The following is a 13,798-nucleotide window of genomic DNA, read 5'->3' as shown; positions in this document are numbered from 1 at the left end:
AATGTATGTGGACTCTACCCAGCAATTCCACTTTTAGGAATTGACCCACATCAGTAACCAGACAAGTGCACAACCATTTATTTACAGTAATGTTCAATACAATGCTGAAAAGAATAGCAAAAGTGTGGAAACAGTCTCAATCGGTCTGTCAATCAGAAATTAAATAAAGTATGATAAAACCATACAGTGGAATGTAATATAGCCATAACAATGATGGTGTGATAGCTATTCACTTTACCATGGGAAAATGTCCATGATATTAAGAAATATACAGAACAATTCCATTTATATATATGTATACAGCCATAGGAAAAATTTCTTAAGATATATGTATTTCAGAATAGCAATAGTAGTTATATCTACATGGAGGAATTACAGGTAATTTTTCAATATACATTTCTGTAATTGTTTTGAACAATATACATGTGTTTACTTTTTATATTAAAGAAGACACAAGAACATTTTCATTAAAAAAAAAAAAAAAAAAAAAAGACAGGAAACACTGAAAAGTTGGGAATCAGTGGGCCAGGACCAGATGAGGTTATAAATCTTCTCACATTCCGAAATTCTATATAATGATTAAGGAAATATTTACTCTAGGGTGCTTTTTCATCATTTAAAAAAACCTCCTGGGCTTCCCTGGTGGCGCAGTGGTTGAGAATCTGCCTGCTAATGCAGGGGACACGGGTTCGAGCCCTGGTCTGGGAAGATCCCACATGCCGCGGAGCGGCTGGGCCCGTGGGCCACGGCTGCTGAGCCTGCGCGTCTGGAGCCTGTGCCCCGCAGCGGGAGGGGCTGCGATGGTGAGAGGCCCGCGCACCGCGATGAAGAGTGGTCCCCGCACCACGATGAAGAGTGGCCCCCACTTGCCGCAACTGGAGAAAGCCCTCGCACGAACCGAAGACCCAACACAGCCAAAAATAAATAAATAAATAAATAAAGTAGCTATAAAAAAAAAAAAAAAATTTAAAAAAAAAAAAAAAAAAAAAAACCTCCTCAAGATTTATTCTTTCCCCATATCTCTTGAGGAGACTAAAATATAAGCAATATAATAATTATCATTAACATGATATCTGACTTTTTAAATAATAATGTGGCTGCATTTGGGGAGTACAGAGAAGGGGTAGAGAGAATAAAGAGATGATAAAACCCCAGCCTACACTAAACCTTTCTCAGGTTTCAAAACTCCCAAAGAACATCAATGCAAATCTCCAAATTCAGGTCCTAGAGCCAGAAATGGGGACTCACTGTTCATAAAGATCTATGAATATGATATTATCCTATTAACAAGATATTACCATTCCTGGATTGTAACTGCACAAGAGAAGTTAAGGCAAACACAAGTTAAACTTACATTGAACTATCAGATGGAATATACTACCTAAACTTTACTCATCACATTTTATAAAAAAGGTTTATAAAAGCATTATTCAAAATATGGTTTCAACTCTTATAGATTATATGTGGTAAAAAAAAAAGAGCAACAATTAAATAATTACCTCTCCTATGAAGACTACTATAACACAGTCCAACTTCTCTTCAGGATACAGATTATCAATAAGGGAATGAAGAGTTTCTATGAGGTAAGATTTAACTTCTCTCTTCACTGTGGGAACTCCCATTACTATTGAAACTGAAACAAAATAATGATAGTAATTATATTAAGAGATTTTGCAAAGACAATGCAGAAAAACACCACTGTTTTACAAGTATTATACCCTCTCAAATTGATAGAAATAATTGGGGGATCAAAATATACTACGTTGAAAGAAAAATAATCAAAGAATATGGGGCACACCTATTATACAGTAACTCTTTTCCACATGGCTTCTCCATAAGAAAAGAAATAATGTCAAAGAACTGATAAAGATGAAAGACATTAAACCACACATTAAAAATGAACAATGGCAAAGTGTAAACAACAGATTTTATTATACAACTAAAACTTAGAAACATTAAACACATCTTAAAAATTAAAGTCTCACATGTCATGTATAAGATGTCCTAAGGAGGACACAACATCACTTCTGCGGTTTTCTTCCCAAATTCATAACCTCAATCTAACCATGAAGAAATGTCAGACAAATCCAAATTAGGGGGACACTCCCCAAAGATCAGGGAAGACAGAGAACGGATGAGGAACTGTCCCCGACTGGAGAAGACTAAGGGGACATGACAATTACATGAAATATGGGATCCTGAGTTAGATCCTGCAACAGAATAATTAAATAATAATAATAAAATGACAAACTCTAAGATCTAAGGTTAACAGCATAGCATCAATGTTAATTTCCTGGTTTTGATCATTGTACAATAGCTATATAAGGTGTGAACATTTATGGAAATTGGGTGAGGTATATGGAAACTGTGTACTATTCATGCAACTTTTTTTACATCTAAAATTACAGTCAGTTCTACTATAATGCTTGTTTTGAAATGCAAATTGTTCCTACATGATTAATACATTAGAGAACAATTTGAGCATGAAGTCAATTTCACATTTGCTTTTATGCAATTTCTCCCCTGGGACAAACACTCACTAGGTGAACATAGAAAATGGTACCCATTTGAACTGAATTCAGAATACTGAACCAAGCCATGTAGAAATACCCAAAATGCACAGCTGCCTCAGTTCACTGCATGCTGTGAACCACAGCTATCTACACCTGGTGTTACAACTTTCTGCCAGATTTCAGTCAATCCGCTTTGTACCACTTCACAAAAAGCTTCCAAGCTGCAGTCCTTCTGAAGCCCACTTTAACAAGCAAACCTCAAGTCTTTTTCAAGGTAGAATACCATCTTTATTGTAGTATTTATGCATTTCTCCATCATTTAATACGTGTAAAATTGTGCCACTGCTTTTATTAGCTTATCTTTTCTTTACGTGTAACTGACAAAGCTTTTGAGTGTTGTGATCCTAACCCCATTTTTCTTTTATTGCACAATTTTGCATAGCACAGTAATATTTAGGAACACATATGTTATATTAGAGTACTTCACAGTTAGTTTTTAAATGTAATATCTTTAAAAGTCTTAGGGACTTCCCTGGTGGTACAGTGGTTGAGACTCCGTGCTTCCACTGCACGAGGCACGGGTTCAACCCCTGGTCGGGGAACTAAGATCCTGCATGCTGCGCAGCGTGGCCAAAAAATTTTAAAAATAAAAAAGCCTTAGTATCCTAAGTGTTACAGATCAGTAGAGAAGTATTTTGCAAAAGTTAAAATTAAGTCTTCATTATGTAACAATTTATTGGAGATACTACAAAACACTTAGAGGTCACAGAATTCTAAAGCTAGAAGGAAGTGTAAAGATCATGGATCCATGATTCTACCACCATGATTCTGCAGTTCTAAGGTCCAAATCGCTTAAGGGAGTCCCCCAAGTTTCCATACCACATTCCTCTCTTCCATTTTGGGATGAAGAGTTTTCAAGGGCTCAAAAAAAAGATTTGCTATATTTGTTCTGAACATATGCATTGAACACTTATTAAATGCAAGGCATTATTTGAGGTGTTAGGAATATAACAGCATAGATATGGTCCCTGCCGTCATGGGACCTTTCTTACATTCTACAAGAGGGAAAAAGATAAATAATTTTAGAAGGTGATATGTAGTATATGAATTAAAACATGGCAATATTAGAAAGAGTGGGTGGGGAGGGGGAAGAGGAAGTACCTCTACAGATAGTGCAGTCATGGAAAGACTCTCTGCTATCAACTGAGCTGGTACTTAATGATGAGAAAGAGAAGAAAAAGAAGATGAGGAAACAGCTAGGCGCTGAAGAGAGGATGATCTGAACAGTCAAGCAATAGCAAGAATAGAATGTCTCTAAAGCAGAATCAGCCTAGATTCAGAGGAATTAGTTAGGGATCTGATCACATATACCCTTAAATTTAGTTTTAATTCTGAGGGCAAGAGAAAGCCATTGTAAGGTTGTAAGCAGGGGAGTGACAACATCCAATTTGTAATTTTAAAAGATGACCAAATTTTATGGAGAACAGACAAAAAAGTGTTAACGAGTATAAAAGTATTTTGGAGAGATCAGTTAGGAAGTTACTGCAGTAATTTAAGGAAAAGATGGTGGTTTGAATTAGGATGTTTGAAGTTGGAGATGAGTGAGCAGATCTGGAATCCACTGTGGAGACCCTCACCAATGGGGCTTATGGCTGGCAGAGATAAGGGAAGGGGAGGGTCAAGGATGACCTGAGTAAGTGGACATGGGATCTTTTACTGAGAATAACACACCTGAGGGGGGAAAGGGCTCCCAATCAAGATTTCTGTTTTGACCATGTTACCCTGAGATGCCTAGAGACAGGATGAGTAACCCCGGAAGCAGATTTCCATATACTTTAATCTACCTCAGAATTTTAAAATATTTAGAATATACATTAAGAGTATAAACTATGCTATGAAGCATTTCTATGAAATGTTAACGCATATGAAGTTCAAAAGCTTTCTTCACAGAAAAAGCAAAATCCATGCTGACTCTAGCGTATGCAAAGAAAAATGGCATAAAGTAATAATGCAAATTCTCTATTCCCTACCAGCCTTAGGTTGTTCTGTTTCTAAGTTTAGATGGCATGTTTAGAGAAGAAGCCACTTCTCCCAAATAGACTGTTTGGGAGCTGAAATTTAAATTCCTTAGTTCAAACCAAGGCACTCAAGGACTCCAAAAGCACTAAAAAGGAAAGTACTAATTTCGGCTAAATCTACAGAATTAGAGTATGCATGCTAGGGGTAATTCACAAAATACCACAAAAAAAGACAGCTTTTCCTGCCTTCTGGGCATGTTGTAAGGTCCCCTTAGGTTGGGGAGCTGGGGGGAGGGGATGTGACTAGTAACAGACAATGAGTCACCCCCATGTATAACTCACTGCTGAACACATGTAACTGCAGTGTGAAATCCTTCCTGCTCAGTAGAGCCACCGGGAACATTCAATACGGCAAATGCTCCATCAGCCTGGATCTCTTGAGTGGTCAGTGATGTACAAGGCTCCCTGCTAACCCTGAGGAATGTGTACTTTAGCAGAAATAAATAAATAAATAAACCTTAAATTACTTAAATTCCTGAGATTTGGCGGTTGTTAGTTACCACCTCATAACCCAGCCTGTCCTGTTTGATACGATTGTTCTTCTATGGTTTATCATGTAGAAAATGAATATATTCTAAGGGGTCAGAGTTCAGAAGAAAAAATGTCAGCAACATAAACAGTGGGGCCACGTCATCCTTTAAGAAGGAGCAAGGTGGATTGAGGATCCAAACAGAAACAGAGCCCAAGGGCTGGACAGAGTACTTTGTTTCACTGATTCACTGTCCAATACTTCCTATTCAGGTATTAACTGTGCATCTGTAATACATCTGTTATGTACTAGACAATCTAAAACACAGTCATCAGAAAGGTAAGGCCACTGCCTCATGGAGTTTATAATTTGACAGAGCTATCATCTGTTGTATCAGTTTTTTTCAACTTTCCCAGGAAGTTTTCAAATTCTAGTACTTATTTCTTTGAAATCAAGAAAAATTTAGGAACAATCTTAATCTGGCATTCTTGATCTTCAATTCCTCAGTCTACCTTCAGTTAAAACTAAATTACTTTCCTTTTTAAATATTTATTCCTAGTCAAATATTTTAGCCTATCATGCTTCCTTATGGTTTTAATCAATTATTCCTCATTTCTTCCCTTATGTCCTATGGCAATTTTTTTTTCTCCTGCTGCTTAGTTGCACCTTCTCTGTCTCCGTCTTCACCTTTCTCTTTCCTGAAATGAACGGCTAGAGAACCTTGAAGGCTAAGTCCTGGGCCCTAGGTGACTTCATCCATCTCTGTATCCTCAACAACCAGTCACTTGCAAATGATGACTCATAAAATTAAATCTAATTCAGATGTCTCTTTTGAGTTCCAGATCTACATCCCACTGCCTATCTTCCACTACAATAACTCAAGATCACCTCCTAACTTAACATATCCAAATTTAATTGATGATCCTCTCTTGCAAACCAATTCTGCAAATCATTTTCTGTTGTCCCCGTCTCAATGAAAAGCACTCACCATCCGTCCAGTTACACGATTCAGAAGCCTAGGACTTATCCTTGACCACTCCCTCTACCTCAGTCCACAAAGCCAGTCCCTTACTACGTCCTCCCACGCATGTCCCCATGCATTGCAAACGACTCTAAATCCAATTCTTCTTTTCATCTCTACCATCAGTACACCCTAGTCCAAGCTTATCCTCTCTCAAGTGGATCACTGCAACAGCCTCTCATCGGGTCCTTTCCATCTGTTCTTCTTCGCACATCCTCATTCTTCCCATTGCAGCAAATGTGATCCCTGCACAATTTAAATCATATACAGTCATCCTTACTAAGTCCTGCTTAAAACCCTTCACTGGCTTCTTTCTGCTCTTAGGAGAAAAGCCCAAATCCTATAAATGGCCTGCAAACCCTGCCTTGTCTTGCCCTGACACATCTCTAGCCTCATCTTGTTTCATGCTTCCCCTCAATCTACACATCAATGACAGTGGCCTTCTTTCATTTTCTAGAATATTCCATGATCCCTTCCATCACAAGGCTTTTGTGCTGCTCTTCTCCTTTTCTGAAATACTCTTTTCTCCCATGTGGGAGACAGCATAATTAGGGTTTTGGCATCTCAAAAGATGCCAAAACCCTAATTCCTAGAACTTGTGACTATATTACCTTATATGCCAAAATGACTCTGCAGATGTGATTAAGGCTCTTGAGATGGAAGACTATCCTGGCTTATCCAAGCAAGCCCAATGTACTCACAAGGGTCCTTAGGAGAGGAAGGCAGGAGAGTCAGAGTGAGAGAAGATGTGACAATGAAGCAAGAGGGTCAGAGACAGAGGGAGATTTGAAGATGCTATGCTCTGAAGATGAAAGAAGGGGCCACAAACTAAAGAATGTAGGTGGCCCCTAGGAGCTGGAAAAGGCAAGGAAATGGACTCTCCCCTAGAGCTTCCAGAAGGAACACACCCCTGTTGACACACTGATTTTAGGACTTCTGACCTCCAAAACTGTAAGATAATAAGTTTGCATTGTCTCGAGTCACTGGGTTTGTGGTAAGGTGCTACACAGCAGCAACAGGAAACTAATACACCCATATTTACCAGTAAACTACTTATTCCTCTGATCTCAGGTCAAATGTATTTTTCAAGACTTCCCTAAACTCCTTAATTAATAGCCCTTCTATTCACTCTCAAATCATCCTTTATATCACTAATGTTGTAACTGTACAATTATTTATATAACTGATTAATTGACTAATGCATTCTCCTTTAGTAGAATGAAGCTCGCAAGACTAGGAATCATGTCCAGTTTTGTGTAACAAAGCACACAAAAGTGCCCATGGATTTTTTTTTTCTTAACTTCAGCAAATACTTTAAGAACTACCTGCTGTCCTCTACTAATCAGTAATGCCATTTTTGTAGGTAACCTGTGGAGGGTCTTTTCTCAGCCACCCTGCTCAGAATGGACCCTTCATCTGAAGGCATGTGTGTTTCTTCAACTCAAAGAAATTTTCTTCTATTATTCGTTTGATTATTTCTCCCCTTCACTCTGTTCTCTCCTTCTGAAATTCCTATTAGGTAGATGTTAGAATGTTTGTCTATCCCAATTCTTTGTGCCCTTTATGTTGCATTCTGGAAGAACTACGCAGCTCAATCTTTCTGATCACTAATTCGATCTTCAGCTGCTTATCAGACCTATTTATATGGAAAATTAAATACATAAAAACACAAAGATTTCTAACTGATCCTTTTATAATAGTCACTTATGAGTTGTCCTTTCTCATCCCTCTGAAAATATTTTATGTTTTATTTTTATATTACATTCTGTGTGCTCTACAAGTCATTGAGTCATTCATGATGTTGGTCTTCTTAAGTGTTTGGGAACCCTAGTTGTATAAGATGGCCCTTTACCCATCTGTAGTTGCTGTGTCTGTTTACTGCAGTCTGCCTCTGTAAATCTGTGGGAGCATCTGGACGTGGTGTGGATGGGAGTTTTTTGTTCTGGACGTGAGAATTCCAACCCCTCTCCTGAGTGGGTCAGTAGCCGCCTCCAGCACAGTTCTCCCTCCTTACCCTTAGGAAGGCTTAGCTGGTCTGAGTGCTGATCCTTAATCAGCCTGACTGCTGAAGAACACAATTCTTAGCAAAAAACCTTTTCTCTGATCTAAAACACTGAAGTTCTTAATATAAAGTGCCTAGATAGGTTTTAGGGCTCCACAAAATCCCAGAAATTACATACAAAATTACTTTTTCTATGTGTATTTTTCTAAGTAGAAGGTTGATAACTTTCCTAAGATAGCCAAAGGGTTCTATTACTCTAAAAATGTTAAGAACCATTGCTGAAAGATTTTTAATGTAACTCTGTGGGTTGTCTGGTTTTTTTCCCCCAAGTTGTCTGCTTTTTCTACCTTTAAAAAAGTTTCAGCTTAATAAGAATGTTAACCACTGAAAAGCTGGTTGACTAAGATTGTATTATATTTATGATGGATAAAGTCATAAACAAATGAGCTAGAATAAGCATCTTCAAAAAAGAAAGAGAATGTCACATTCATAAAATAAGAAGAGCTGACTATAAAAGAACTTACTAGAGACCATGGAAGTTTTAAATGACTTTAAAAATACTTTTACTTTCATTTCATTTGCTTCTTACTCATGAGGAAATAGTCTAAACCAAAAAATGCATGAGATGGCTAAGGCAACTTACCCAAATAGTGATGACTGAAGGAAGAGACACACTATCAACTTCAGATATAATTAATGATCAATGTTTTAAAGAACATAATTTAGAACATACTACATATCTTATTAGTCTTTGTAATCCAGTATGTACTGTAAAAATAAATATTTCTTGAATCAATAAAGACATGGAAGAATGAGTTAGTCTGAACATAATTTGAGTTATCACCTCCATAGGAAAAGGGTATACTTTTAAATGATTCATAAAATAGAAAGATGGCAGAACTAAAAAATGATGAATGTGAAAACTTAAACTTAGAAAATGTTATCAAAAACCAGTAAAATACCTAAGAATCCTATTGAATCAAATGCAGATTGAATCAGCTTTTCAAAAACATTATCATAAAGATGCATTTCAATACCTAAGAAGTAATGATTTTGTCATTTGTTAAAGACTTAGGAGCAAAATAATATTTTTGTCTCTACATCCTAAAATCTACAAAGAAAAGATTAACAAAGTCAAAGTGGAGAAATAAAAAGTATAAGAGAATCATATATAAGTCCCACAAGGAAAACTCAAGAAGCTCTGGTGACTTTAACAAGAGGAGAAAAAAAATGCCATAGATTATCTTTTAGGTATTTTGGGGAAAAGATGCAAACCAAATTATTTCTATTATTGCATGAAAGATTAAATATAAGTGACTATATACTTATATTTCTGTAAGAAAAGTAGGGGCAGACATATAAAAAACTTTCTTGACATGACTGTAAGAGCTATTAATGTTGAAATAAAATACAAGAAAAAAAAAGTTATTTCTTTACCTCTCAAATTTTTAAAATAGAAAAGTTTCAAAAGTTTAAACACTGTTTTGCCTGGAGATAGGGCTTGAACTAGATGTCTCATAATCCTTTTCAGCTCTCTTACTCTGGTCTTTGGAGAAAAATATCCAACTCCCTTCACCATGGAGTTTAGAATGACTCCTAGGTTACTATGCACAGATCAAGAACTTTTATTCTTTGACCTTCTGTTTTTTTTTTTAACATCTTTACTGGACTATAATTGCTTTGCAATGTTGTGTTACTTTCTGCTGTATAACAAAGTGAATCAGCTATATGCATACATATATCCCCATATCCCCTCCCTCTTGCGTCTCCCTCCCAGCCTCCCTATCGCACTCCTCTAGGTGGTCACAAAGCACTGAGCTGATCTCCCTGTGCTATGCAGCTGCTTCCCACTAGCTAGCTATTTTACATTTGGTCGTGTATATATGTCAATGCTACTCTCTCACTTCATCCCAGCTTACCCTTTCCCCTCCCCGAGTCCTCAAGTCCATTCTCTACATCTGCGTATTTATTTCTGTCCTGCCCCTAGGTTCACCAGAACTGTTTTTTTGGTTTTTTTGTTTTTAGATTCCATATATATGTGTTAGCATACGGTATTTGTTTTTCTCTTTCTGACTTACTTCACTCTGGATGGCAGACTCTAGGTCCATCCACCTCACTACAAATAACTCAATTTCATTTCTTTTTATGGCTGCGTAATATTCCATTGTATATATGTGCCACATCTTCTTTATCCATTCATCTGTCGATGGACACCTAGGTTGCTTCCATGTGCAGGCTATTGTAAATAGAGCTGCAATGAACATTGTGGTACATGACTCTTTCTGAATTATGGTTTTCTCAGGGTATATGCCCAATAGTGGGATTGCTGGGTCGTATGGTAGTTCCATTTTTAGTTTTTTAAGGAACCTCCATACTGTTCTCCATAGTGGCTGTATCAATTTACATTCCCACCAATAGTGCAAGAGGGTTCCCTTTTCTCCACACCCTCTCCAGCATTTATTGTTTGTAGACTTATTGATGATGGCCATCCTGACTGGTGTGAGGTGATACCTCATTGTGGTTTTGATATGGTTTTCTCTAATGATTAGTGATGTCGAGCATCTTTTCATGTGTTTGTTGGCAATCTGTATATCTTCTTTGGAGAAATGTCTATTTAGGTTTTCTGCCCATTTTTGGATTGGATTGTTTGTTTTTTTGAGATTGAGCTGCATGAGCTGCTGGTATATTTTGGAGATTAATCCTTTGTCAGTTGGTTCATTTGCAGATATTTTCTCCCATTCTGAGGGTTGTCTTTTCGTCTTGTTTATGGTTTCCTTTGCTGTGCAAAAGCTTTTAAGTTTCATTAGGTCCCATTTGTTTATTTTTGTTTTAATTTCCATTTCTCTAGGAGGTGGGTCAAAACGGATCTTGCTGTGATTTATGTCACAAAGTGTTCTGCCTATGTTTTCGTCTAAGAGTTTTAGAGTGTCTGGCTTTACATTTAGGTCTTTAATCCATTTTCAGTTTATTTTTGTGTATGGTGTTAGGAAATGTTCTAATTTCATTCTTTTACATGCAACTGTCCAGTTTTCCCAGCACCACTTACTGAAGAGGCTGTCTTTTTGCCATTGTATTCTCTTTCCTCCTTTATCAAAGATAAGGTGACCATATGAGCGTGGGTTTATCTCTGGGCTTTCTATCCTGTTCCATTGATCTATATTTCTGTTTTTGTGCCAGTACCAGACTGTCTTGATTACTGTAGCTTTGTAGTATAGTCTGAAGTCTGGGAGCCTGATTCCTCCAGCTCTGTTTTCCTTTCCCAAAATTGCTTTGGCTATTCGGGGTCTTTTGTGTTTCCATACAAATTGTGAAATTTTTTGTTCTAGTTCTGTGAAAAATGCCAGTGGTAGTTTGATAGGCATTGCATTGAATCTGTAGATTGCTTTGGGTAATATACTCATTTTCACAATGCTGATGCTTCCAATCCGAGAACATGGTATATCTCTCCATCTGTTTGTACCATCTTTAATTTCTTTCATCAGTGTCTTATAGTTTTCTGCATACAGGTCTTTTGTCTCCTTAGGTAAGTTTATTTCTAGGTATTTTATTCTTTTTGTTACAATGGTAAATGGGAATGTTTCCTTAATTTCTTTTTCAGATTTTTCATCATTAATGTATAGGAATGCAAGAGATTTCTGTGCATTAATTTTGTATCCTGCTGCTCTACCAAATTCATTGATTAGCTCTAGTAGTTTTCTGGTAGCATCTTTAGGATTCTCTATGTATAGTATCATGTCATCTGCAAACAGTGACAGCTTTGCTTCTTATTTTCCGATTTGGATTCCTTTTATTTCTTTTTCTTCTCTGATTGCTGTGGCTAACACTTCCAAAACTATGTTGAATAACAGTGGTGAGAGTGGGCAACCTTGTCTTGTTCCTGATCTTAGTGGAAATGGTTTCAGTTTTTCACCATTGAGGACAATGTTGGCTGTGGGTTTGTCATATACAGCCTTTATTATGTTGAGGAAAGTTCCCTCTATGCCTACTTTCTGCAGGGCTTTTATCATAAATGGGTGTTGAATTTTGTCAAAAGCTTTTTCTGCATCTATTGAGATGATGATATGGTTTTTATCCTTCAGTTTGTTAATATGGTGTATCACATTGATTGATTTGCATATATTGAAGAATCCTTGCATTCCTGGGATAAACCCCACTTGATCATGGTGTATGATCCTTTTTATGTGCTGTTGGATTCTGTTTGCTAGTATTCTGTTGAGGATTTTTGCATCTATGTGCATTGGCCTGTAGTTTTCTTTTTTGGTGACATCGCTGTATGGTTTTGGTATCAGAGTGATGATGGCCTCATAGAATGAGTTTGGGAGTGTTCCTCCCTCTGCTGTATTTTGGAAGAGTTTGAGAAGGATAGGTGTTAGCTCTTCTCTAAATGTTTGATAGAATTCGCCTGTGAAGCCATCTGGTCCTGGGCTTTTGTTTGTTGGAAGATTTTTAATCACAGTTTCAGTTTCAGTGCTTGTGACTGGTCTCTTTATATTTTCTATTTCTTCCTGGTTCAGTCTCAGAAGGCTGTGCTTTTCTAAGAATTTTTCCATTTCTTCCAGGTTGTCTATTTTATTGGCATAGAGGTGCTTGTAGTACTCTCACATGATCCTTTGTATTCCTGCAGTGTCAGTTGTTACTTCTCCTTTTTCATTTCTTATTCAGTTGATTTGAGTCTTCTTTTTTTTCTTGATGAGTCTGGCTAATGGTTTATCAAATTTGTTTATCTTCTCAAAGAACCAGCTTTTAGTTTTATTGTTCTTTACTATTGTTTCCTTCATTTCTTTTTCATTTATTTCTGATCTGATCTTTATGATTTCTTTCCTTCTGCTAACTATGGGGGTTTTTTGTTCTTCTTTTCTAATTGCTTTAGGTATAAGGTTAGGTTGTTTGAGATTTTTCTTGTTTCTTGAGGTAGGATTGTATTGCTATAAACTTCCCTCTTAGAACTGCTTTTGTCACATCCCACAGGTTTTCAGTCGTCGTGTTTTCACTGTCATTTGTTTCTAGGTATTTTTTGATTTCTTCTTTGATTTCTTCAGTGATTTCTTGGTTATTTAGTAGTGTATTGTTTAGCCTCCATGTGTTTGTATATTTTACAGTTTTATTCCTGTAACTGATATCTAGTCTCATAGCACTGTGGTCAGAAAAGATACTTGGTAACGATTTCAATTTGGTTAAATTTACCAAGGTTTGATTTGTGACCCAAGATATGGTCTATCCTGGAGAATGTTCCATGAGCACTTGAGAAGAAAGTGTATTCTCTCGTTTTTGGATGTAATGTCCTATAAATACCAATTAAGTCCATCTTGTTTAATGTGTCATTTAAAGCTTGTGTTTCCTTATTTTCATTTTGGATGATCTGTCCGTTGGTGAAAATGGGGAGTTAAAGTCCCCTACTATGCTTCTGTTACTGTCAATTTCCCCTTTTATGGCTGTTAGCATTTGCCTTTTGTATTGAGGTGCTCCTATGTTGGGTGCATAAATATTTAAAATGGTTATATATTTTTCTTGGATTGATCCCTTGATTATTATTTAGTGTCCTTCTTTGTCTCTTGTAACAGTCTTTATTTTACGTTTATTTTGTCTGATATGAGACTTGCTATCCAGCTTTCTTTTGATTTGCATGGAGTATCTTTTTCCATCCCCTCACTTTCAGTCTGTATGTGTCCGTAGGTCTGAAGTGGGTCTGTTGTAGACAGCACATATATGGGTATT

General features: G+C 36.9%; 1 protein-coding gene across 4 annotated transcripts in view; it reads right to left on the bottom strand.

The window, feature by feature from the left end:
- The window catches only part of MGAT4A (alpha-1,3-mannosyl-glycoprotein 4-beta-N-acetylglucosaminyltransferase A), a 116,031-nt gene that overhangs the window by 47,605 nt on the left and 54,628 nt on the right, over positions 1 to 13,798 (bottom strand). For all 4 annotated transcript variants that reach the window (XM_057558127.1, XM_057558126.1, XM_057558125.1 and 1 more), the window contains exon 5: positions 1,500 to 1,633. In XM_057558127.1, the coding sequence (XP_057414110.1) occupies positions 1,500 to 1,633 (134 nt within the window). The remainder of the gene's footprint in view (positions 1 to 1,499; positions 1,634 to 13,798) is intronic.

This window comes from Balaenoptera acutorostrata, chromosome 12 (genome assembly GCF_949987535.1).
Source record: "Balaenoptera acutorostrata chromosome 12, mBalAcu1.1, whole genome shotgun sequence".
In the NCBI taxonomy this organism is placed as follows: domain Eukaryota; kingdom Metazoa; phylum Chordata; class Mammalia; order Artiodactyla; family Balaenopteridae; genus Balaenoptera; species Balaenoptera acutorostrata.
The sequence above is the reverse complement of the archived record's forward strand: the minus strand, read 5'-3'. Positions and strand labels throughout refer to the sequence as shown.